This window comes from Pectinophora gossypiella, chromosome 18 (assembly GCF_024362695.1).
Source record: "Pectinophora gossypiella chromosome 18, ilPecGoss1.1, whole genome shotgun sequence".
Classification (NCBI taxonomy): Eukaryota; Metazoa; Arthropoda; class Insecta; order Lepidoptera; family Gelechiidae; genus Pectinophora; species Pectinophora gossypiella.
The window spans coordinates 6,620,283-6,646,014 of record NC_065421.1 but is presented as its reverse complement, the minus strand read 5'-3'; the positions used below and the strand labels follow the sequence as shown (position 1 = coordinate 6,646,014).

At 38.3% G+C, this 25,732-nt stretch overlaps 3 protein-coding genes across 4 annotated transcripts in view; 1 reads left to right on the top strand and 2 right to left on the bottom strand.

Annotated features, from left to right (window-relative positions):
* LOC126374962 (RNA helicase aquarius) overlaps nt 1-1,051 on the top strand; it is a 78,726-nt gene extending 77,675 nt beyond the window's left edge. The window contains exon 27 of the mRNA XM_050021760.1: nt 82-1,051. Coding sequence (XP_049877717.1) covers nt 82-309 — 228 coding nt within the window. The 3' untranslated portion in view covers nt 310-1,051. The remainder of the gene's footprint in view (nt 1-81) is intronic.
* LOC126374973 (G-protein coupled receptor Mth2-like) lies at nt 741-12,533 on the bottom strand. The gene is made up of 8 exons (XM_050021779.1): nt 12,147-12,533; nt 9,955-10,140; nt 7,758-7,873; nt 6,114-6,192; nt 5,070-5,224; nt 3,303-3,432; nt 2,715-2,804; nt 741-1,833 (listed from the first exon to the last, which is right to left on the bottom strand). Exons 1-8 carry the CDS (start codon nt 12,416-12,418, stop codon nt 1,680-1,682), a joined length of 1,182 nt encoding a protein of 393 aa, XP_049877736.1. The 5' UTR covers nt 12,419-12,533; the 3' UTR covers nt 741-1,679.
* Nucleotides 12,534-24,020: 11,487 nt separating this feature from the next.
* Nucleotides 24,021-25,732, bottom strand: part of LOC126374964 (C-1-tetrahydrofolate synthase, cytoplasmic) — a 31,127-nt gene continuing 29,415 nt past the window's right edge. For both annotated transcript variants that reach the window (XM_050021764.1, XM_050021763.1), the window contains exon 16: nt 24,021-24,334. In XM_050021764.1, the coding sequence (XP_049877721.1) occupies nt 24,092-24,334 (243 nt within the window). In that variant the 3' untranslated portion in view covers nt 24,021-24,091. The remainder of the gene's footprint in view (nt 24,335-25,732) is intronic.

Sequence of the window (25,732 nt, the reverse complement as noted above, 5' to 3'; positions counted from 1 at the left end):
ATTGTTCATTTGTCAATTATTACAAAGTACAAGTTGTTGTTATTGGATGTATTTTAACAATGGTTATTGAACCGTCTCCAGCAGGGATCCCGTTCATCGTGGTCCGCGCCGGGCACGGAGACAGCGGCGCGCTCGAAGGACCCGCAGCACTTCGTACCGTCGCACCCCGGCGCCGCCCCCGACAGCGACGACGAGGACGCCGCCCCCGCCACCAGCGCCCCCGCCGCCCCCGACGCCGCCTCCAGCGCCCCCGCGCGCGGCTTCCAACCCACCAACATTGTCAACGAAGTCGAAGAACCCATGGAGTGATAGAATTAAGTGTCCAGTGTTTAAGTGTCAGAATTCAAATAAAGAAGTCTTTACAAAGAACATTCATAGTTTATTCTTATTTTAAAAATCTATACGGAATACACAATATCAATATCAAAACTTCAAAGAGATAGAGGTGAGTTGATTTTTTTGTTTATTTATATATAAAATCAATAAAATATATCATCATTAGGAACTTAATCGAAAATATGTTATTCAAACAAAAATAATGTATTTATAGCATCAATGAGTGTTCGATTTCGAAAATCAGTATTCCCGCTACCAATCTCAGTGACATAATTCATATTTAAACGTTTCCTATAGAATACTGACTAGAACTTACATTATATATTAAATCGATGAGCTCAAATATCGATGAAACCTATTAAAAATAAACAATAACATTATTCTAACTTAAAATAAACACAAGATAATTTTCGGAATTTGATATATTGAGTATAAGTAATGTAATTGATTCATAAGTGTAAAAAGGCAATCGTTAGATCACAATATTTTTGTAAGGATATGTTGAAAGTTTAAAAAAATACCTAACTATCTATGTACACCATTATTTGTCTATCTTCTGGGACGTGCTACAGCAGTTTAATTTATTTTGCAACTTGATTCTATGGACTAAAGTTGTAGTGAAGGCCAATACAATACCATGATAATTGGGTCGTGTACTAGGTTAAAGATAAACTATAAAATTCTGATCACTAAATAAAGACAGATCTAAAATTAACGAACAACATTTCCTTTTTTTCTATTTAACTTATTTATGAATTTTAATTTAGAAAAACGTAATAATAAGTTCGACATTTTATGACTTTTCTATGACGCTCCAGTGTGCTTTTTCATACAATTTCCTTAGTAATTTCGTGTTTTGACGTTTAGTAAAAGTAACTGATTTGACAAGTTGGAAACCAGCCTATTAAGACATAGTCATAGAGATGTGTAACTGCACTTACATTACCAAAATATACTTAAAGGCACATCATTAAGGACTATTCGTATTGAATTACACCCCTCCTAAAACAGACATACTGCAGTCACTAAATGGAACAATACATGGATGGCTTAGATTCTAAAAATATCAATAAAGACAACGCCGCGATTAGTCACTAAGCTACACCTTAGCTGGGAGCACCATAAAAAAGGCCGTAAATAATAAACCTATCCACGTTTTTGCTTTCAGTACAAATTCTTTGAAAGCAAATAATCCCCAGTCAGTCAGGTCAGCGTGTCAGTGTTGCTAGTAATAAAATTTCGGTACACACTGGTAGAAAATACAATTTCCACTTTTTCATGTTGATTTTGTGGTGGCGTTTAAATGCGACGCTGTATCTGGATGGAAGTATTTGTACGTGATCTCATAACTTGTAGTAGGGTTGCTCGCAATTGACAATGTTCTTGTTGTACTGAGACGTCTCCTCCTCCACTTCTTCGTCTTGTCTTCTTGGCAATAACACCAGCACTAGGAATATCCACACGCCTTGCAACGAGTTGAATAGGTCTAGGCATTCCCTGGAAAATAGAAGAAATGTGTTAGCATTTGTAGTCTTTAGAAGTATTAGATGCAGCTAAATCGATCGACTTAGAACATCTCTACTCATAGATATGTTAATATGGCATATTACAAATGTTCACGATTGAAAGTTCTATGGGAGTTAAGTCCCGTCGTGCATTGAAGTATTACCTAATACAAATTAGCAAGCACTTTTCAAATTTATTATTAATCTTTGATCTTATTGGTTATTGGTAGGGCTGGTAAAGGCAGAGAAGAAGGACGTATATTGACCAAATTAGGGAGGTCTTTAGAAAATGTTTAGTACAATCTACTCTGAACGGCGTGTATGAAACGGCTGGTGAATGTGGAGTAAGCAAGAGAAGTACGTCAGGATCGAAGCAAATGGAATTCCATAGTCCCCGTGTCCCATAGTTTCATAGTCTTACCCCGGTGGGAAATAGGCGTGAGTTTATGTATGTATGTAACTGATAATCGTTTGTCCGGATTAGAAGATATAGTAGTAGGTATTTCTATGTAATTTGAAATCGCCTCGAAAACGAGAAGAGATGCCTTCTTGGGTTATCATTATCCCAGCCTAGTGGTATGGTCGGTCTTCTTATTTAATCTAGGTCTTCGGCATCCCTTGGCATGATGAAGGATTGCACAAATAATTTAACATAATACAAGCTCACATCTATATCCATTGCAAGATGAACTAAGTACCCGCGCCTTACCGAGCTTTCTGTTAGACCAACGTGATAGGTGGTGAGCCGTATCGTCATCTATAATGGTCGAGCCATTAAAGATAAATGAAAATTATAAAATAAGTGAAAATTGCATTTAAGATAAAATAATAAGTCATGAAATAAATAATTTAAAAGTAAAATATTGTACTAACCAAATTGGATGAGGTGGCGCTAAAGATCCAGCCATCTCGAAGACCCACGGTACACCCATCACCACGAAAAGTTGCAGGCACTTGATCAACCTGAGGAACAACAGTCGCTAATTAATGCTTACATCAGTATTGTTAGATAGAAAAGAATCGATCGACCTAATATCGACTGATACATCACTATAATCATAAACGTCACAACACTAGCTTATTTTACGTATGTACTTTGACAGATCTAATTTTTACCGCGCATTTGAGACGATTGTAAATGTTATCTTATTGAAATATAATCACTAATTGTACCGGTCGTTCTGTTCAATAGTAAGTATGTAATAAAGTGTTTTTTAAATAGCATCCAAAGAGATGCCAGGCACGGCGTACGTTACTAAAATAAAAATAAAAACTGATCTTTCTGATGACGGGATGACCCATCCCGATTGAGTCATCCCGTGATCATGGCACTTGCAACAGTGTCGAAATATCGGGAGTCTCATATCCCTATTTTAAACGCGGTAAGAACCCGTTATTATGTGTTTTATTTATGATAATAACCGCGTAAACTTATAACAGTGTAAGTATGGTAGAACGTACTTGTTCTTGAACTTCTTGATATCGACGCCGCGGCAACAGACGGAGATCATGGTGTTGGTGAAGATGTGCAGGTTGATGATGGTCAGCACAGACATCACGCTGTACATGTACACCCACTGCTGTCTGATGTCTGCAACAACCGTACACTATGTTATTTAAAGTCGTAAGGCCGAATGTCGTTTTAAAACCCAAACCCCATTGTTAAACTATTACAAAAAAATACAACAACAAAAACTCTTTATTGCACTTAAATTAATTATTGCACTTAAAAAGCAGTATGGTGTCTATCCATCTTACCCAATAATATACCCTACTAAATTCTTACTCGGCATGATCGGATATTACTAGATAGAAGCTAGAAGAAAACTGGCTCTCTCGACATATATTATGTCTTTAGGGTATTTCGTGGACAGTTACATAACCCTGCAATACTAGAGCCATTAGGAGTTCGTGTGCCCAATACAAGACTGCGACGTGAACCTCGGCAAGAAGTCTTAGTTACACCTCAGAGTAGAACTAATTTATTGAAATATGCTCCGGTACCTGTCGCTGTTCGCCTAATCAATGACATTAGCAAAAATAACATTGATGTATTTCATTGCACTCTGGCGGAGTTCACTGCGGCCATGTTGGTTCACTTGACTGCATGATAAGATTTTTAATTTATTTTATATCCTTGTTATGACTATTTATAATAAATAATACGATGATCAGAATTATTTTATTAGAATTTATATAAGTACTTTAGGATTTTTATTAGAATTTTAAACATTGTTGACATTGTATAATTAAAACATGACATAATCATATTTTTATTATAATGTTAATCTATTGAATATTTAAGCATTGTCGCCTTGGGACCCTACCTGTAGACAATGTTTTTGTAAACTTTAGAAATAAATGAATTTGAATTTGAATTTAAATCACATTAAAAATACATTAGTATTATAATTAAATTGGTAGTATAACACTTATTGCTAAGGTAGCAATCTCTTCCAGGCACCCTTTGGTATAGGATATTAATTTAATGAAAAGTGTAGCGGGATAGACAGTGCAAAATAAAAAAATAAAATGTTGAAAATATAAAAAAAAATGAAAATTCTATTTATTGTCATAAAGACGAAAAAGAAAAAAAAAGAAGAAAGTGAGGAGAAGAAAAGTGAGTGAAGAGATTTTTTTTTGTTGACGAACCTTTTGTGGATTTATGGATTATTCTTGTTTTAGTTCCTTTTTGACGAAGCCTGTGGTGGATTTATTGTTGTTTTAATTAGTTTATAACAACGAATAAAGAATAATAGAACGGCAACTTTCCACTTTCTACCAGCGGCCGACCTAGGGTTACTACGTGATAACAATTGTGTATGATCCAAACATGAATTCAGTGGTTAAAAAATAATAATATTAGCGCGTTGGGATTTGAACCCGTGACACGATGTTAGACTTCATCGTCACTTTCAGGCGAGTTGCAGTGATCGAATGCTAAACAAGATATTAAATTTCATCTTGGATATTCTTTATATTAAATTAGTAATAAGTGTGTAGCATATTCCATGTTGTCCTAAAGCCAATTTTTTGACGCACTTATTAAGACACGAGACGTTTGCTTTCACCTTGATTTGTTTTTTTTTCATATGTTATGAAACCGCCTCTTCTGTTTTTAATTACCTAATAATTGTTGCTTTTCTTCTCTCTATTTCTTGCACTTAGGTAAAAATTACCCATGTGAACCTAGTAAATTGCTAGTAATTAAATGAAAAAGTTCCTCACCAAAGAACCAGCAGTGGTTAAGCCCGATTCCAGGTTTGAGGTGGTCTCCAGGCATGAAGTTGATGATCGCCATGACGATGGCCAGGGCGGCGGGGAAGCCCCACGCGTACAGGGCATACCACAGCAGCTTCTGAGACTGTTCGCTCTGGTGGTTCCTGGAACAACCACGGTACACTTATTACATTTTACTACCGATTGAAAGGCCTCTGTTGACCTTGCGTCTGCAGAGTTTATGCTAAGCTGAAAATCATTTTTTCTTATAATTTATATTTTATTTGATATATTATCTTTTGTAATGTGTTGTCTTGTTTTGTGTGTGTTGTCTTTTGTATTGAAGGTAAGGTAGGTAAGGTGATAGATATAAATTATTTATCTATCTACCCAGACCTACGGGGTATAACGTAGAATCCTTGCCCAGGGGAGGGAACGGTTACAGAGATGGATGGGAGCCCTCGGTACGGCAATGCAGGACGGAAGGGGCAAGTCAAAGGGACTGTAACCTGAAACCTGACAGAGGGCAGCAATAACTGTCAGTACTATTCGGAGCCGGAGGACAGGAGTCCTTGTACGGCGTTGAAATAGACTACTCTGGGCGCCATCTCACTCACGTCAGACAGAGTAGTAGGGCGGAAGGCAAGAGGGAAACCACTGCTCTGTTTTTCCTTAGAAAATAGCATGTAGAATGCTATACCGAGAAGAGCGTGGCTCTTAAATAAATAATGATCTACCTAGATACTAGTAGGTCCAGTCATGTACACATGACAATCAAAAAAATATCAAGTACCCACTTTGGAACCCTGTCGCACTATCATATTTGACATTTAATGAGACTTACGGTTTAATTTGTCGAAAAAGTTAATGTGATATGGTATCAAAGTATACATATTAGTAGGTACTCGTGACCGTACACCTTATCTATATGTACCAATCCAATTATTTAACCAAGTCTGCCGTTCACCAAATGTTCAAAAGTCATATTTATATCAATACAATACTGCATGTTGATAAATTGATAGTAAAAGCGATTGAACAATGTCAACTAACCTCATAGAGCGCACCATCTGTATAGATATAGCGTTCATCCAGAAGAAACTGACTAGCACGAAGAAGTAGGCGAAGAATCCTGTCAACAATAATGAAATACTTAATATATTAAACAAACATAAACATAGCATTAAAATTAACAAAAAAAAAAAAAAAGTATTAGGTATCATTCAGTTGGTTACAAACATAGTTTCCCTTTGAATCGTTAACGTCTCATCCGCCTAAAACTACTGCAGCTTCTCACAACCCGTTCCCTCAAAGCCGAGGGAAAGTAGCTGCAAGAAAACCGTCGGCATTGTTCTTCAAACATAAGGTCCCTAGACGTTCGTAAAAAAAAAAACAATATGTCTATACTAATTCAGTAATGTATCACGCTCATATCCCCCAACGTAAAAAACTGTTTGTTCTATAATAAAAAGAATATGCACGAATGCTGGCTGGAAGCGATCTCTTGCTGTAAAACTTCAGTAAAAATGGCTCATTTTGTCGCGATAATAGCACTCATATAACAAACGTTTGTTAGAGCACTATTACTCTAATACTCTGTAATAAAATACATTTATTTATAACGAAAGCGTTCTTTATTCGTACCTTATATCTTTATGTAAGTAAGTAGTTATGACTGCTACTTACGGACGTGGGTACATAGGTAATAAAAACTTAGGTTTCTAAATTGCCAACAATGGAGCGTTTTATTTGTTATGTATATTTATTACCTACAGTCGCAAATAAATATAAGTACTTAATAAATTACTTATTTACGACTGTAGTTTGTACTGTAGGTACTTATAGTCGACTACAGGAAAACTACGGTAAATCTTGTCCTATTTAAGAGTCAATTATTCTTCCAACCTACGCATTGGAATTATTGTAGCGTTGCATCATTAAAATAATTGATATTAATTGCCTCGTGCATGTATTGTATATAACCCATCTAAGTACTTATCACAAAAAAACCAAGCGTTTTGTATATTACTCACAAGTAGTATTGCCGATCGATAGCTGGTCACCAGTAAGAATATCAATAGTTTAATCGATAGTATTTGATAGCTACCGATACTATAATTATTAATGCAATACCTACTACAACCTCAAACTATGGATAGTCTAAAATCGATAGCTTTATTTCTGCGAGGTTCTATCTAATATAAATATATATTGATAATAATTCAGCAACAGTACTAGTAGCACTATTAAAAAAATTGCTACCACGTAAATAAATAGAGGAACTAATAAATATGAACCACCACGTTGTACACAAAAAAACCGGGACAAGGAACATATAAAGAAAGCAGACGTTTCTCCACTATTCGTTGGTAAAGGCGTTTGCGCTGGTACCCACCCCATTTGCACAATATATCGACACGATACCAACACCGACCGCGTGGTCGACGATTTCCCTCATTCAGTGTTTATTACTATCGACTCACTAGGGTTTATAATTTTTTTCAACATTATCCTCTCAGACGACGCCCTGCGCTGAGGATCGCGTCTAACTGGACACCCTCGAGCCTGTTGTTTTAAATTTTGCACCTGGTGAGTGCTCTCAGCGCTATTTGTGCGGCCAAGTAATTAATGCCATCTGCGGCCAATATATAATAAGTAACGTCACATAAAGGCCCGATTACAGATAAAATAACATACCTCTAGCAGCACAGAGGTTCATGTCGGAGTATGGCACAAGTTTCATGATGACGAGGAGTGCGAGGCCGAGGGCCAAGCTCACACACAGGTTGATGATGCTCTTGCCATGCAGGTCTCTGAAAAATAAATATTCCATTTGTTGCAGTTTTTTAAAAGACAAAGTATATAAGGGTCTTAATCCGTATTAAGTACTTTTGGAACCACTGTAGAACCTTGTCGGTCGCTTTTCAAATTACGTCAATGTGACAGGGTTCTATAGTGCGGGCTCAGGTTACATCGAAGTCCACCAAACCACCAAAATACAGTTTGAAAACACCTTACACTACACTTAACTCACGTGGTAGGTAACTATTTAGTAATTAGTAAGTACTACTTAGTATGTCGTACCATAAGTATATCTACTGACTTACTGATCCTCCTCTTGATAAATTAGTACGGAGACACATTGAAGATAAATTACGTTATAAAAGGAATATCAGTCGCGAGCTTGTGTTACAAATAGTTTATGCTATAAAGTAGCATTTCCATTTGGCGCGCGACATTTTGCACAACATGTTGAAAGTTAGCGCGAAACTTATTTAACAACGTTGTCTGTCTACGCATCTAATACATGCCCGTCATCGACAACATGTCGCCAGGGGAACTAGTGTTGTTCCGCGTCACGTCTCCACTCGACAGCAATTGATTCTCAACTAACGATGTTACGATACTCTCTAATCTCTAACCAAAGAACCAGCCGCGCGACATGTTGGCTTCAGCTGGCAACATCGCGCGATGTTGTTCAACGTTGCCACATGTTGAGCGTTAATTGTTGCCTAGCGGATAATATGGGGCTTTATAGTTTCTACGGGATTTCCCGCAAATAGACAACATTACATTGTTGTGGTTTTTTATAATTATTAAGTATGTTATCAAAATATATTTATTTACGGTTGGTGGTTATACACATCCGTTGACCCGTTATTATATCCGGTCATTAATGAACGTCAATGGGAAACAAAGACACGTAGGTATTCCTAAAATTTATTTATAAATAATTAAGAACCTAATAACACACACGTTGGTCTAACTGAATGCTCAGTGAGGTGTGGGTACTTAGTTCATCTTGCAATACCTGGGGGTATTGGGGTATATATAATCGAGAGCTTATGTTAAGTACTTACCTAATAAATAAGAATTATAATGAATTATTGAATGCAACTTCCTTTATAGTATTTATAGGTATCGAATAACTTATAAAGAATAACACGAGCCATTCCTAATTTAAATTCACAGTATGTAATGTAACTTACAAGGAATGCAGATAAACAACATCTGTATATAGATAGGTACATCCTATATTGTTTAAGTTCTTTAAAAAATGTAATGGAAGTTGGTCAACTCCGCTCCTTATCCAAACAATATTAAAAAACACTAAAATATAACTTAGTTTTACGTGCGTCATTAATTTTCTGATAAAATATACTTACTTACTCGTATACTTAACCCAGAGAACATTTAAGTAGGTACTTTATGCATAACTAAACTATAAGTAGGTATAAGAACAAAGGCAAAAAGCTCTTTAAACTAAATCTAAGTACCTCCAATTCTACATATTGGTTTAAAGGGACTTAGGTACATTTGGTATTTGATTATGTCGAAACTGTTTTACTGTTTGTTTAACTTCGACCTAAAGATATCTAACACATCAAAATAATAAAATCATACTAAGTATAACATTAAATAATATTATTAATGGGAAAGTGTACTGTTTGTTTGTCCGTCTTTCACGGCAAAACGGAGTGACGAATTGACGTGATTTTTTAAGTGGAGATAGTTGAAGGAATGGAGGCTACTTTTGTCTCTTTCTAACACTCCACTTCCCTGAAATAGGGAGTGAAGTTTGTATGGAGCATTCCGCAATTTTCGTTGTAGAAAGCTGAAAATTGGTCCGGGCATTACCTAGCGCAGCATATTTCCCTCGCCATCCAACGGGGTAACGCCGCCGCGAGCGTGATTGGCACATTCGGTCGAGATGTGGTAAAAGGGAACATTTTTAATTGAGCCTGTAGTTATGTACTTTTGTTTCTTTTTAGTTTTAGTAGTCTAGTTTTAATTATTTGTAATGTTAAGATTAAGAATATTTAATTGTTAAGTTTATGTACCTATATGTAATATCATAGTTTGTTGCTAATGAATAATAATACAAATAGCTTACCTCCATCCGGGTCTCGTGGAGTACACACCAGCGGTGACGATGAGGAATATGGTGGACACCAGCATGCAGTACCCATACACGGCATCGCCGACCATCCGGGTGGGTTGTTCATCGCAGATGAGAGCCACTCGCTGCACCGACGCGCGCCCGTTCTTGCCTACTATTGCCTCGACGCCCTGGCAGAAGCTGGAAAAGTAGAACGTCAGTATAAACTCTGTTGTCTAATAGTTAAGGTGTTAATTTGTAAAATATGTCTGAAGCTGGGTTCTATGTAAGTGGTTTTGAACACTGCTTATTTTCTTCCTACTTATCACCAGAGCATCAAAGGGTTAGGTTAGATGTTAGCTGTTAGATATTTTTATGTTTGTACAGTAATTTTCCCTTGATACTCGAGCAAATAAACAGATAAACAACAGTTTTATGTAGTAGAAAACAGAGATGGTATTATTACTCGATAGATCATAGTACTTGTCACCACCCCAATGACAAGTGGGAAGAAAATTCTAAGTTCTCACCCCAGGGGTGGTTACCTACTGCGCTAGAGGGGCTTACCTACTTGGAAAAATCCATTTCTGGGGTAAGTATTGCAAACTTTCTTCTTATTTCTCTAAAGTGCCTAATATCTAAGGCTTCATGTCTGGAGACCATTCGATTCGATTGACAAAAAATACAGTCAGAAAATACGTTTTTAAAGTATGTCTTTTTGTAAAATGATAGTCGGGTGTAATTTTCTTCAACAAATTACATTTTCAAACAATAAATATCACTCCGGGTAACAATTGAGACTAAATTTTTTATCATGATCTTCTTCTATCGTATGGGTTGTGAGGTGGATTACCAACCCCAACAATTCTGGTGTCAGGGTTATTATTGAGCCGCCATAGGCCCCCGACATGGCTCATGCAATGACTACGTACTTACATCAGTAAGTAGTAACTGGGACCAACGGCTTAACGTGCCTTCCGAAGCACGGATCATCTTACTTTTTAGACAATCATAAGATTAGCCTGTAATGTCCTAACCAAACTAGGGAACACAAACTGATTTTTGTGATTTGTTCCCACCGGGAATGGAACCCGGGACCTCTGGATCGTCAGCACATCGCTCAACTAACTAAGTATGTAGCGTGTCTATAGCAAGATTTCTTTTTAACAAAAAAAAAATATTAAAAAAAGAAAAATCACGCCCGAATGTGATTTTTCAAAAAGACGCTCAAGTGGTTTTCTCTACAAAGCTAAAGCAACGATATTATGTTTTGGAAACATCGCTTTGTCAGTAGTGGACATGATGTAGGTATTATTATATAAGTTTAAAATGTTATAAAGAAATAAACACTATTTATAACAAGAAAACAGAATGTACAATAGCTTTTCTGCATTAATCAATCTCTTTTTAAAGTAACCTTCGGCCACTTTGGGCATAAGTCATTCATACCTAAATAAGTACCTATAAATAACAAGCGAACCGTCGACCCTTTAGAATTCGAAGGCCACGGTTGTTATCAAAATGTTGGCTTTTAAAAGTCATCTGAAACTTTATCACTATCATAATACAGTCGAAAATTGTGTTTTCGAGAAAAGTGAAACTGTGAGATTACTTTCTTTGTTCGTGAGTGTTTGTGTGCTAACATTGTTGATGGTTAACTGTAGGTACCAGTTTAGGTAAGTACTAGTCAAAACTCGTCGCTTTATAGGTATAGAAATCGACACAAGTGCCTTTTTGAAAAATCACTTTCGGATGTTGATTTTTGACAACAAAAGCTCGCAATACTTAGACAAGCAAGTTTCAATCTAAGTATTGCTCTATTGATAACATTATTAATGACCGTATTCATGGAGGTGGAGGCCTGGAGACCTATAACACAGGATATCCTAGTTTAGGCTCCAGCCTCTACAAATGTTATTAAATTATAAGAACAATGTTAATGTTGTTGGTAGAGGAAATAAATAGGTATTTTACTTACTTTACTTACTTACTAAGTAAAAAATTGTGGATTATTTTTTTACACGGATTGAAATTAATTCAAAGAAATCGCGGTTTTATTGAAGAAAAACACATCAGATTTTTCAAAAAGGCTACTTAGGTACTTGGTTTTTACTATCCGACGACGTTGTGTAGGTATTTTTCGCTGTCCTAAAGCTTCCCTAGTATAAAAAGCTTTTCATTAAATTTTTAGGTTATTAGACACTGACCTGTCGCCAGCTTCGTAGATCACTTCCCGGTTGGGCAGCAGCAGCACCAGCCGACCATCTTCATCGACTTCGAAGTTCAAATTCTTGTTTTCAACAATTTTCACAGTGTTACGACATCGCAGAACTATATCCGTCACGTTTTCCTTATTCCAACATTGTGCGTTCGGTTGGTTTATAGAACTTCCTAACACGTAGCCGGGAGGGCAACAGGAAGGCTCCCCTGATACAGAAAACACAGCACATGCTATCAGAAGCAAATTTAAAATAGCCATTTTTATTTTCGTTTAACACATTTATTTAGTAGGTTAAATGAGTCGGCGCGCTCGCGACGTTACGTGCGTGTGGTTGGCTCGCGCGGTACGATTGCATAAAATTACATTGAGGATAACACTCCACTTTATACATTGGCTTTATACCGAAGCTTGTGTAGGCACGCCAGTCGGCTGTTAGTCAGCAGCTTACGTCTCACTCTAGTTCATTGTAAACATACCTACGTAGGTACACAACTCCACGCCCGTGATCCTTTCAGACACATACATAGGTACGGTCACGAGTACTAATATGTATACACTTTGAAACCATGTCACATTAACTTTTTTGACAAATTAAGCCGTAATTCTCATTAAATGACAAATATGATAGTGCGACAGTGTTCCAAAGTGGGTACATGATATTACTCATGACTGTACATAGATACATACATATATAAACTTACGCCTATTTCCCACTGAGGTAAGCAGAGACTATGGTATACCATTTGCTTCGATCCTGATACACTTCTCTTGCTTCCACATTCACTAATCGTTTTATACTCGCACGCCGGTTCAGAGATCGTACTGAACCTTTCCTAAGGACATCTCCAATTTGGTAAATGTACGTCCTTCTAGGTCTTTCTCTGCCAGCCTTCCTTTTTTTGCAGACACGTAATGAGAGAAGTCCTAAAGAAGGATATGATGAACCGTATGGTGACGGGTGATGAGCCTATCGTCCATATAATTGATTATATTGAAATGGACATAATAATTATAAAACCACATATATATTAAAATATTGTAATACCTTAAAAACTTAAGTAAGTATATACTTGTCCTTTTATCAAGTAAAAAGAGCAAATAGCAGCTGCTTACTAGGAAAGCAGTTTATACGAATTTGTACACGTAATATTCAGTAGGTAGGTTACGTAACATATCTGAAGGCGGAACGAGGAAAATCGAGTTCAGTGACGTGTGTTGGAAAACACCTATGTTCTAGACTGTACTCGTAGTTTACCTCTCTAATTAGCTAATTGTGAATAAAAATAAACATCAACTTACTTGCGCATTACTAACGAGACGGCTTTTCCTATTATCAGTCTGTGTTTAGTTCACTTCGGCTACAAAAATATAGGTGTACAGTCATGAGCAATATAATGTATCCACTTTAGGACTCTGTCGCACTAACATATTTGACATTTAGTGAGACTTACAGTTCAATTTGTCAAAAAAGTTAATGTGACATGGTACCAAAGTGTATACATATTAAAGCTCGTGACCGTACATATTACACACACATGCATACATAAACAGCCTATATACGTCCCACAGCTAGGCACACGCACAGGCCTCCCCTCAATCAACCGGAGTTGGTGTAGATATTAGGAGTCATTTATTTCACACACATAAAAGGGTGTTAAGTGACACCGTAACGAAAACTTCGGGGGATAATTCAGACCGCGAATCTGAGTTAATATTAAGTGGTATTTTCCATCGCAAAACCGGCAAAATCTTAAGTGTTTTTTTAAATTATTTTCAGTTCCACAAAAGTACCACCTGTAATGTTGAATGGTGTATCTTTGAGGCGTACACTCGTAGTTTACCTCTCTAATTAGCTAATTGTGAATTGAATAAAAATAAACATCAACTTACTTGCGCATTACTAACGAGACGGCTTTTCCTATTATCAGTCTGTGTTTAGTTCACTTCGGCTACAAAAATATAGGTGTACAGTCATGAGCAATATAATGTATCCACTTTAGGACTCTGTCGCACTAACATATTTGACATTTAGTGAGACTTACAGTTCAATTTGTCAAAAAAGTTAATGTGACATGGTACCAAAGGGTATACATATTAATGCTCGTGACCGTACCTACTGTTTATTAGAATAACGCCACACTATATAAGTGCAGGCCAAATACTTATGAAGAGATAGGCGAAAAAATACTAATCATTTTCCCTCAAAACATTGAAGGATACCTATAAAAATCTCTAATATTGCAGTCTACTGGGCATAGTTTTGTTTAATGAGAGAAATAAAAGAAAACATTAAATGATGTACGGTCACGAGCATTAATATGTATGTATACACTTTGGTACCATGTCACATTAACTTTTTTGACAAATTGAACTGTAAGTCTCACTAAATGTCAAATATGTTAGTGTAACAGAGTCCTAAATTTTGCTCATGTCATGACTGTACAAGTACTTAAATCCGCATAAAACGTTCTGTAAAGCGCAGCGATATGCAATGCTATAAGTACCTACTTTCTAAAAGCTTGCAATCCAAAGCGTCTGCCTACCCCATACGCCTTGCATTGCAAAATTCAATCTGCCCGTTACAAACGCCCACTTGATACATGACCAGATAGGTATGTAGGGTTGTCATAGCGTTACACTTGAACTTTGTACGTTGAGTAATTACTTACAACGTTATTTATAAATAATTAAATGTAGGTACCTAATTCTGTGTTGCCGATGAGGGAAGACCGACGCCATACCTACACTGCAGCACACCCCGGACACTTCATACAAACCACCTCCTTTTACACAAACAACACACATCTATATGTCGGCGTTAGTTATGAATTAAGAAGAGAAATTGATCAAATCGGAAAATAAAATGAAGTTACATCACTTCCGTTATGAAGTTGCAACGCTCCGACGAAAGGTGGCGTACGGCCAGAGCTGCGTGAAGTCGAGGGAGTCACTACAGAGTCGTCGTGTCGAGCGGACGTGCACTGCCGTTCTAGTCGGGCAGTCTACCGCGAACCATCGTCGTGAACGGACGTGTCGAATAATTACGATCGGAACGTGGAGTGCTATAGTCGCTCACCTATAACTTGTAGGGACGTCAAGAAAGTGTGATCGGAAAAGAGCACCTAGCAAGTACGTTCACATGTCCCGATGATTCGGTCCGAATGTTGGAACCATGGGTGGTGGAGGGCCCCTTCGCGCTAACGTCCTTATGCGCGCTAGATAACGAGAGACTGTGTAACCGTTACGAATACCGTGACGTTGCCGTGAGTGTGTACCTTATGCTGTGACTTTATTTAATCGTGATACAAAAACTATGTGGAAGTAAATAAAATGATTGTGATACTGATGACGGCCATTATTGTCTTCTAACGCCCACCCTCCATTCTGATGATGATGTTACGACGACACCGACCCACTGTTACGACATCAGAAGTGGGATTAGTGAACTTGGATGAAGACAACGTGATGTGACGTTCACAACAAGACAATGCAAGTTTCGATTATCACAATCAGAAGAAGATTATGATGATTATCACATTCGTGTGACCACGTGATGAAGATGTAGTGTCATGCCTGAATTTGGAGATGGACCTGAATTTGAAGTGACCTGGACATTGTTAATGATCGACATCACTACATGCCGTAAGATATGATGGCGTGAACATCACAATATGTCCATACTGTGTGCAGTCGTGTTTGAAAATTATGGAACCTGAAATTGAAAACTGTTATTACGGTGAGTCGTTTTCATACTGGAACCTTATTGTTGTTGACTTTATTGCTATGTGAATTTCCGTTTCTAATAATGAGGAAATTGTTTTTTTAAAAAAACAAAATTGACGAGACACATTGTGTCAATCCGTGTCAATCACACCGCGTTTTCCAATCTGTTTTCATCATCGTCAAATCTTTGTATTTTGGTCTAAAAATATTTTGAATTGGTGTAGACACGCTTAACCTGCGTGGTTAAAGTTGTATTTTCTCACTTCAAACAAAAAGAAAATTAATCATGAAATGATAATAATTAACTCTAGTTAAATCACGTGTTTTGTTATCTACCGTCATTCATCAAATCTTTTTAAACCGATTGAAAGAAAGTCATGTGAATACGATAATACAGTGAATTCTTTTGTTTCATGTCAAAACTTTGCACGTGGTTCGGCAACTGGTGGATTGCAAGCGGCAATCCAAGTGGCGCGGGCTGAGCTGTAGCCGTGTAAAGTGACGACATCGTGGCAGCGCGTTGTATACCAGCCGGACTTGCTGCGCCGGCGCTGTTGAAGACCTAAACCATGTCACAAGACCGTGGTTGATCTTTTATTGGAAATTCTTATAAGGCCTGGTGAGTCGTATCTGTTTTACCTGATTTGAAAGATGGGAAGTTTTAATAGGATACAAACGAATATAGTGCAGAAAGTTCTCTTTTGTTAACTTTAGTTAAATTAGAAATCGTAATGAAGTGAAGTAAACATTGCGAAGTAAAATGATTTGGATTATGATTAAGTGAAATAGACTTGGAAAAAATGCCTCGAAGCGAATTGCCTTCTGAGTTAAATGTTACTGATTTAGAGAGTGAATAAGATGTTACACGGCACACATACTTTGGTATTGTTATTTTCTCTTTTGTTGTTGTGCTGCATTTCCAGCGTAGTCGTAACTGCAGTCCCGTTAGAGGCTGTTCAGGGCGCGGTGTGCGACTGGAGGTGTGGTGAGTGTGTAGGTCCATGGGGACCTGGTTTTAGTGGTATATGATTACCTTGTGGAAATGACCAATGATGGTCTGTTATGAAAGTGGCAAATGGTTGCCAATGTTATCACCGAGTATTAAGGTGCACTGTGGCTCCAGCGTAGTCGTAACTGCAGTCCCGTTAGAGGCTGTTCAGGGCGCGGTGTGCGACTGGAGGTGTGGTGATTGTTTAGGTCCATGGGGACCTGGTTTTAGTGGTATATGATTACCTTGTTGAGATGACCAATGATGGTCTGTTATGAAAGTGGCAAATGGTTGCCAATGTTGACTTATAACCGAGTATTTATGTGCCCGTGTATGTGTGTGTATAATGAACAGTCTAAGATACTTTTTGTTTTTTTTTTATCATTAGTTGTTGATTGAGGCATTCTTTCAAACTGTTTACTCTGTGTGGTGATGCACTCTGGAAATCCACTTGATGGATATGCGTACTGAAGTCTCATGTAGAGTCACAAGTAGAGCTCATGTAGAGTCACAAGTAGAGCTCATGTAGAGTCACAAGTAGAGCTCATGTAGAGTCACAAGTAGAGCTCATGTAGAGTCACAAGTAGAGCTCATGTAGAGTCACAAGTAGAGCTCATGTAGAGTCACAAGTAGAGCTCATGTAGAGTCACAAGTAGAGCTCATGTAGAGTCACAAGTAGAGCTCATGTAGAGTCACAAGTAGAGCTCATGTAGAGTCACAAGTAGAGCTCATGTAGAGTCACAAGTAGAGCTCATGTAGAGTCACAAGTAAAGCTCATGTAGAGTCACAAATAGAGCTCATGTAGAGTCACAAATAGAGCTCGGACGAGTCCTTTATAGAGTCTCATGTCAGGTCAGGAATGACCGAGCGAACTTGGATACTGTGCTGTGGTATATTGTTTCAGATTAACACACGAGGACGTGTGTCACGCAGGATGGCCGTGTCGGCGTTAGTTATGAATTAAGAAGAGAAATTGATCAAATCGGAAAATAAAATGAAGTTACATCACTTCCGTTATGAAGTTGCAACGCTCCGACGAAAGGTGGCGTACGGCCAGAGCTGCGTGAAGTCGAGGGAGTCACTACAGAGTCGTCGTGTCGAGCGGACGTGCACTGCCGTTCTAGTCGGGCAGTCTACCGCGAACCATCGTCGTGAACGGACGTGTCGAATAATTACGATCGGAACGTGGAGTGCTATAGTCGCTCACCTATAACTTGTAGGGACGTCAAGAAAGTGTGATCGGAAAAGAGCACCTAGCAAGTACGTTCACATGTCCCGATGATTCGGTCCGAATGTTGGAACCATGGGTGGTGGAGGGCCCCTTCGCGCTAACGTCCTTATGCGCGCTAGATAACGAGAGACTGTGTAACCGTTACGAATACCGTGACGTTGCCGTGAGTGTGTACCTTATGCTGTGACTTTATTTAATCGTGATACAAAAACTATGTGGAAGTAAATAAAATGATTGTGATACTGATGACGGCCATTATTGTCTTCTAACGCCCACTCTTCTAACGCCCATCCCTTCTGACATCACACCACTGTTACGACATATAGATGTTATCGTACACGCGCATCTGTGTGACGTCTGACGCCATACGATTCAAATCTAAACTATGTTCGAGGGGGTGAGGTACACCTAGCTCAGCCGCTGGTGGGGAGCGGAGAGTTGCCGTTCTGTACGTAGTGTTATTCCTTATTCTATGACTGCAGTCCGTACACCCGCGATTAATTTTAGCGCTGGAACAGTCCTTACCATTAAGGAGTTTTGTGGAAGCACGAAACTGTCATTGAAAATGTCGATTCAAATTCTTTACAGTATAAATATTAGGCAACGAGCGTCTGAATCGTTAGTACCTACGGACTTTCCCCGTTGCAACGTCTTTACCACGTCTTCACGATTTTAATCTTAATAACTTTAATACCTATCATCCGACATTTATCCCATTTATTTAAAAAAAGTTTTCATCTCGAGCTCCTCCGTGCTTCGGAAGGCACGTTAAGCCGTTGGTCCCGGCTGCATTAGCAGTCTTTAATAACCATCAATCCGCACTGGGCCCGCGTGATGGTTTAAGGCCCGATCTCCCTACCCATCCATGGGGAAGGCCCGTGCCCCAGCAGTGGGGACGTTAATGGGCTGATGATGATGATGATTTTTTATCGACGCAGTATTTTATTTAGACATGACGCATTGTAGGTTTGCCTAATGAACGAACAATTACTTGCGTGATGGTTTCTATACTACATTACTGTTTACTGTAATCCCATATTACGGTTGACTGGCGCCACAGAGGTGGTCAATCAGCTCGTGACAACGAACACTTCAGGCCCCGATACCGAGTCCGCCGGTGTGGTCGACACTTTCCCTCTTTCGGTGCTTATAGAATCGGCCTACTAGAGTCGATTGATTCATTCAGATATAATCCTCTCAGATGGCTTAAGCTGAAGACATCGTCCAACTGGGCACCCTCATCGCTCCCTATTTGTCTGGCACCTATTGGACAATAATTATGCATGGTCATCTTGATGTTATTTTTATTTATTTATTTATTATTATTAAGCCTTAAGTATAACATTAGTTTAAATTCAATGTCCTGCAAAATTGCATAAGCAATTTGTCTGCAGGATCACAGTCTCGCTCACTTGGTTAAATTACAATAATTAAGAATTAAAAAATAGGTAAGTACGTGCTAAATTAAATCTAATAAATATTTTTTTAACTTATTTTCAATCATTTTTGTCTCATTTTTAATGTTCTCAGGCAAACTGTTGATGAGATAAGGTATGCGCTTACTTAGGGTCCTATCCCCATAATAATTGTATACTCTCGGAACAACCAGTTTGCCTGAGGCCATTGATCTAGTACTTAGACGGTTTCCAGAGCCCCGTTCGATGAGCGACAAATCATGAGTTTCCCATACTTACATCTATAATCCATATGAAACGGGATATCAAAAGAAACACGAAGATCAACAGCAGCCCTATAACCATGGGAAGTACAAAATACAACATGGCTGGTTTTAATTTTTATAAACATTTTCCTGTTGTGATTAGGCGGCCTCTACACGAGCGATAGTCGTGGGATTCCTGTCGGTGTTGAAGATAACTTCGACTGTTTAATTTCGAATTAATTATTTCAGCATTAAACTTCCAGGCCGGCGCGCTTGGTTACTCGTAATGAATACTTTATTGAACTAAATTACTAGGTATCAATTAACAAAACAAAGTTAATCGTAGTAAGTAGGTACCTATGTAAATGTAGGTACCCGGTTACAAACAAACTTAGTCAAACTGACGTACCTATATCGTCCAGAATAGCAAGCTATTATATTGCGGCGGGGCGACGCTTACTTAGCTTTTTGTATTTATCAAGTAAGCAAACAGGTTCATATTTGTAGGCTGTAGACCGTAGGTAATGGTGACCTATTATATGCTTTTTCTGAGAGCTACTTATAAACCGTCCAGGAACGTCTGCCAATCTAAATAATGTCGTTTTTGTAGGTATGTAGGTAATTATTCTGTGCATAAAGATCTCCACGTAATAGGGGTGTGGGTACAGTTTTCGTTATGTTTTGTGTGCGCATAATATGTAGAAAATCTGGCCGAGATGCGACGCGATTTTATGCAAACTCGGCGCCAGTTACTTTAGTGAAGTCCTTGAGTTTTAAGTGTTTGTTGTTGCGACCTGATTGGCCGTAATCAGGTCGTCAGGATACCTTTCAGTAGCGTCCCTAAGCGGGACCGAGTTAAGAAGAATAAGAATAAGAATAAAACAGATCGTCTTCCACAGGGATTTCATGGAGCATTGAGCGTCTTCAACTCGAAAATCAGTACTCATCTGTAAGTACTTATTCAGAATACTTAACCCATCGAATGCTTAATATTTACTAGGAAATTAAGTCCACATGTTGTCCCTGATTTCACACGCACAGTATGCACATGGCTCAATTTATGAGCACTTAAAGACTTAAAGATTAAAGACATCGTTAAAGAAAACCACTGTAAGTACCTAATCTTCCATCCAGACATCTGTCATGAATATTAAATCCATGTTGAAACCGCATAAAGTGCTTCCTTGTAGATGCACATACTGTGGTTTTTAGATATTTCTTTATAAAGAACCTCTAAGTATACTTAAAGTAAAAAATAACGAACTTTTTTATTTGTAAATGCGGTTGCTGTTTACGACACGTGGGTAACTCTTCTTCATTATGTGTTTCACGGCCTCCGTGTTACAGTGGTTGGCTCATGATCCGGAAGACTCGGGTTCGATTCCCGGTGGGGACACATCACAAAAATCACTTTATGATCCCTAGTTTGGTTAGAACGTTCGGAACGCACATTAAGCCGTTGGTCCCGGTTACTACTTTGGTTCCTACTTGGGCCTTTAGCGGCTCAATCGTAACCCTGACACCAGGGTTGATGAGGTTGGTAATTCACCCAAAATCCACCAGATAGAAGAAGATTAGGTATTGTTCAAACAAATATATAAGTAAGTACGTAAAATACATGCTACTGAACATTTACCTACTTAACAAAGCGAAGAACAATTATTACGTAAATTGAATAATTAACACGAAAACAGTCTGTCTGACTTAGTCCCGTGAATCATGGATTTCATGGTCAGTTAGTGTCGTCAACCTTCTAGTAAATGTAACGTAATTTGTGGGAAAAGTAAGTACCCAGAGGAATTTCTCATTGTGATGATTATATTCGTCATCATCTCCCTAGCATTATCCCGTTATTCACAGGGTCCACTTACCTAACCTGAAGATTTGACAGGTCCGGTTTTTTACAGAAGCGACTCCGACTTACCTTCCAATCCGCGAAGGGAAAACTAGCCCAATACAGGTTAGGTCACATACCTCCGAAAATGCATTCCTCGGGAATGCGGGTTTCCTCACAATGTTTTGCTTCACCGCTGAGCATGTGATTATCATTTATGATCCAAACATGAATTCGAAAACAATTTCGACAATCAATGGTTTAGGAATGTGCTGGATTCGAACCTGCGACTTCAGAGTGAGAGGCAAGTGTTCTACCAACTGGGCTACAACGGCTGAACTATAAGTGTTGGCAATTTCAAAAAAGGATCGTCACGTCACTTTTTAAGAGAAAAACGTTTTGGCGGGTGTTCCGTCTGCGACTACGAGGAAAGAAAAACAAGTGAAGACGATTATTGTCGAGAGAAGCAAAAACTGAAAGACTATTTGTTGTATTCTTTAGTATAATATTTCTTATTACAATTTGTAGTAATAATATTTGGTTTCCGTAATAAGAGTGATATTTGTGGTACTTAACATTTTAATGATTAAAACTCCAGGGTATGTTACTAATATTTACGTTTTATTGTAAAGTTAGCTAACATAAGTATAGGTGATTTTCTGAATAGTAGAGTGATTCAGTGGCGCAATGTGTTGTGGGTCATGTAGCCAACAGCTGTAGAGCTAACATGCACTACGTCATAAAATTGTATCACGGTCATTTTATCAATTCTGACGATATAATTATGTCGTTTTGTCGATTGGTGCTAATACGTGAACCGAAATAAGTCACGTTCTGGTAAAATACGAACAAAATCACGTGACACACATATTAAAGAAAAAACAAAGTTATTGATTTCGACAAAATTGATTGAATCGATCGATAATATTATCACTTTGCACATGTTTGCAGTACTGCGGTTTTTGAAAGTGCTTCTTAATTTGATGTAATCGTGGGCGTAACTATAGGCATTAAAGTGCTTAATGGACCTGAATTTTGTCTTTGAAGCTGTTTAGGAAGATTGACTCACGTTTTACGAAGGACTAAGTGCTCCGACGGCGTTATCGACCAACTCTGAAGGGCAATGAACCTCCATTAGTAGAACTATAATTGTAAACCAGTGATTTCTTTGGATATCGTAATATTTTTGATACTATCCGGGAAAAAATATACAGTTGGGGTTAAAAAGCCCACAATCTAAAAAAGCAATATTGCAATTTGACATTTGCGCATAAAAAAGTAAGTGCGCAATGCAAACAAATGTCAAATAGCAATATTGCTTTTCTAGATGAATTACTTTGTGTGGTCTTTTTAACCCGCCAGTTCACGGTATTCTTACTTTCTTCTTTTCCGTAGTTCAACTCATACTGAAAGAAGCATGTAAGCACTTAAGTAGAAGCACTTAATTTTGGTTACAACTTCAAATGTTAAACTCGATTGTTTAATAAATAATAACATACGCTATACAAACATATGCAGTAACTGCCTCATCCATGGTTGTTAATGATTTGTATTGTCTCATCCGCATAATATTATCTATGTTTTTATTCATAATGAGGAACTTTCCAGGCTACGTTTCTCAAAAACTATACCTATAGATGGCGCTGAACAGATTTTCCTTCGTTTAACCTTGTAATTTCATGGCTAACAGACATGCACTATTTATCTTTGTTTTTGTGTTTAAATGATGACCCTTTTTACTACACCAGTTAGATCTTGCACCCATTATTATCCGATCAACTATAACAGCCTCCGTGGTCTAGTGGTAAGAGCGTTAGGCTCACGATCTGGAGGTCCGGGACCGATTCCCGATGGGGACATTGTCGAAATCACTTTGTGAGACTGTCCTTTGTTTGGTAAGGACTTTTTCGGGCTTGAATCACCTGATTGTCCGAAAAAGTAAGTTGATTCCGTGCTTCGGAGGGCACTTTAAGCCGTTGGTCCCGGCTATTAGCCGTAAACACACCTCCACCAACCCGCAGTGGAGCAGCGTGGTGGAGTATGCTCCATACCCTCTCCGGTTGATAGAGAGGAGGTCTGTGCCCAGCAGTGGGACGTATATAGGCTATTTATGTTATGTATTATCCGATCAAAATAAAGAGAAGCAATATACTTAGGTAGCAACATAATTCTATACATAATGTGATCCACATATCAAGGAGCAATTATTTTTATATTATGCTTGTGCCATTACATTCTATTTTGGAATAATGATATAAGTACCCGACTAATGAGAAAATAGGTAATTATCACATTAAAGCTGTACAACTCTATATTGTTTTTGGTGAACTTATCCTGGAAAATCCCTCATTCCCTCAGCAATAAGTTATATTAGTTTCGGGACTTCCCAGGCTGAATACAAAAAGGACACAAAAAAAAACCCAATTAAAACAAATAAAACTCTTTAATTATTCATACAAGATTAGCGATATAACAATAAAAATATCAATAGCAGATCAGAATAGGCCTTCGATTTCCCCGGTCTTAGTGTTTAGATCGATGTCGTAAATGCTTGGCCTGGTGGGGAGGCCAGGCATTTTGGAGATCTCTCCCACCATGGGGACGACGAACCCAGCGCCGACGGAGGCGAAGATACCATTGATGCGAAGTGTGAAGCCTGTAGGGGCCCCCTTGACTGCTGGGTCACCGGTGAGAGAGTTGGAGGTCTTCGCCATGCATATCGGAAGCTTGTCGTAGCCCTGTAAAAAAATGAGCAAATACTGATTATAGCTTGCGTGGCTAGAACATGTGACGTCACGATTTCCTATTGCCATTTATTTTTAACTTCATTTTGGATGGCTGGAACTATTTCATTTTTCAACGAACTTCAATTCTTTTTCTTTTTTTGACGTGACTTATTGTAGAATTGCCGCAGATGGCATTAACTACTTGGCCGGCCAATTGGGGAGCACTGAGGGCTCTCATCCGGTACAAAATTTAAGACAACAGGCCTGAAGGTGCCCTGTCGGGCGCGAACCTCGGCTCTGGGCGACGTCTGAGAGGAAGAGTATTTGAAAGAATTAATCGACCCTAGTGGGCCACGCGCCGACGGACTATTTCGATTCTGTTTTCACGTTTGGTTATCAGTTTTCGACTATTTTGCATTTATAATAAAAAACTTTTTCTTTGAAAAAATTGGAAATTAGAGACGGAACAATGGAGTTACTAAGAGGATATGGGCACGAGAACCATGGAAGTTGGAATAACAAACCACCTTGTCCCTGGTTACGGACTTTTTGGCGGGAACGGAAACGGGACAGTTGCTTTCTTCATTGAATAATCTAAATAATCAATACGAAGTGGTGTTTTGTGGTTAATGATCGCATTAAGTTAGTTGGAAAACATTCGCGACAGTGTTATTATATAGGAATATTCATTAAACAAAGTGTATCTATCTATTTTCGCTTCGTGCCAACAAGTCGCTTCATAACTCGAAAGTTTATGCGGACTTTTGAGTTAATTCGTTTGGGGTTCGGAGTAGGAGTCTGCTCCGAGACTGGGGGCTTAGGTTTCATCATTCATCGTCATCACTTTTCATCATTTCATTAATCGTCATCAAGAAAAAAATACATAAGACATGGCTGTATGGGCATAGTTCCCTTTGCCTTGCCCTTCGGGGAAAACCAAAACAAAAGAAAAAATGTCCCTGGTTACTACACTAGGCTCGACTAGGCTGATGTCATTACAAGTTAAACAAGTGACCACATTCGATTTCGAATGGCGTATGATGACAGTCAATAATATTATAAAACAGACGTATTGTTTACGGATGCTATTGCGTATTTTATTGATAAACAAAAAAGGTATCGCTTGGTACTTAATTATTTTAATATTACTTAAGTTCTTTTTCTCTGCCTTTAAAGCTTTACCTATAAAGCAGCAGTTATTTTGTTGTTGTTTTTTTGTCCCGGGTATTAGCCATAAAACTACCAACCCGCAATGAAGCAGCGTGATGGAGTATGCTCCATACCCCCTCCGGTTGATTGAGGAGACGCCTGTCCCTAGCAGTGGGACGTATATAGGCTCGAGTGGGATATACTTAGGCTCTTTTTTATGAGTTTTTTAATGTTATTTTTTTTATTTGTTTTGTTATTTTA

Excerpts from the sequence above, each read along its gene's own strand:
- LOC126374973 (XM_050021779.1), bottom strand. The coding sequence starts at position 12,418 with ATGGCTATTTTAAATTTGCTTCTGATAGCATGTGCTGTGTTTTCTGTA. Across the intron at positions 7,874-9,954 it reads TCCACGAGACCCGGATGGAG|AGACCTGCATGGCAAGAGCA; the intron begins GTAAGCTATTTG and ends TTTATTTTTCAG. Across the intron at positions 3,433-5,069 it reads TAACCACTGCTGGTTCTTTG|ACATCAGACAGCAGTGGGTG; the intron begins GTGAGGAACTTT and ends CGGTTGTTGCAG.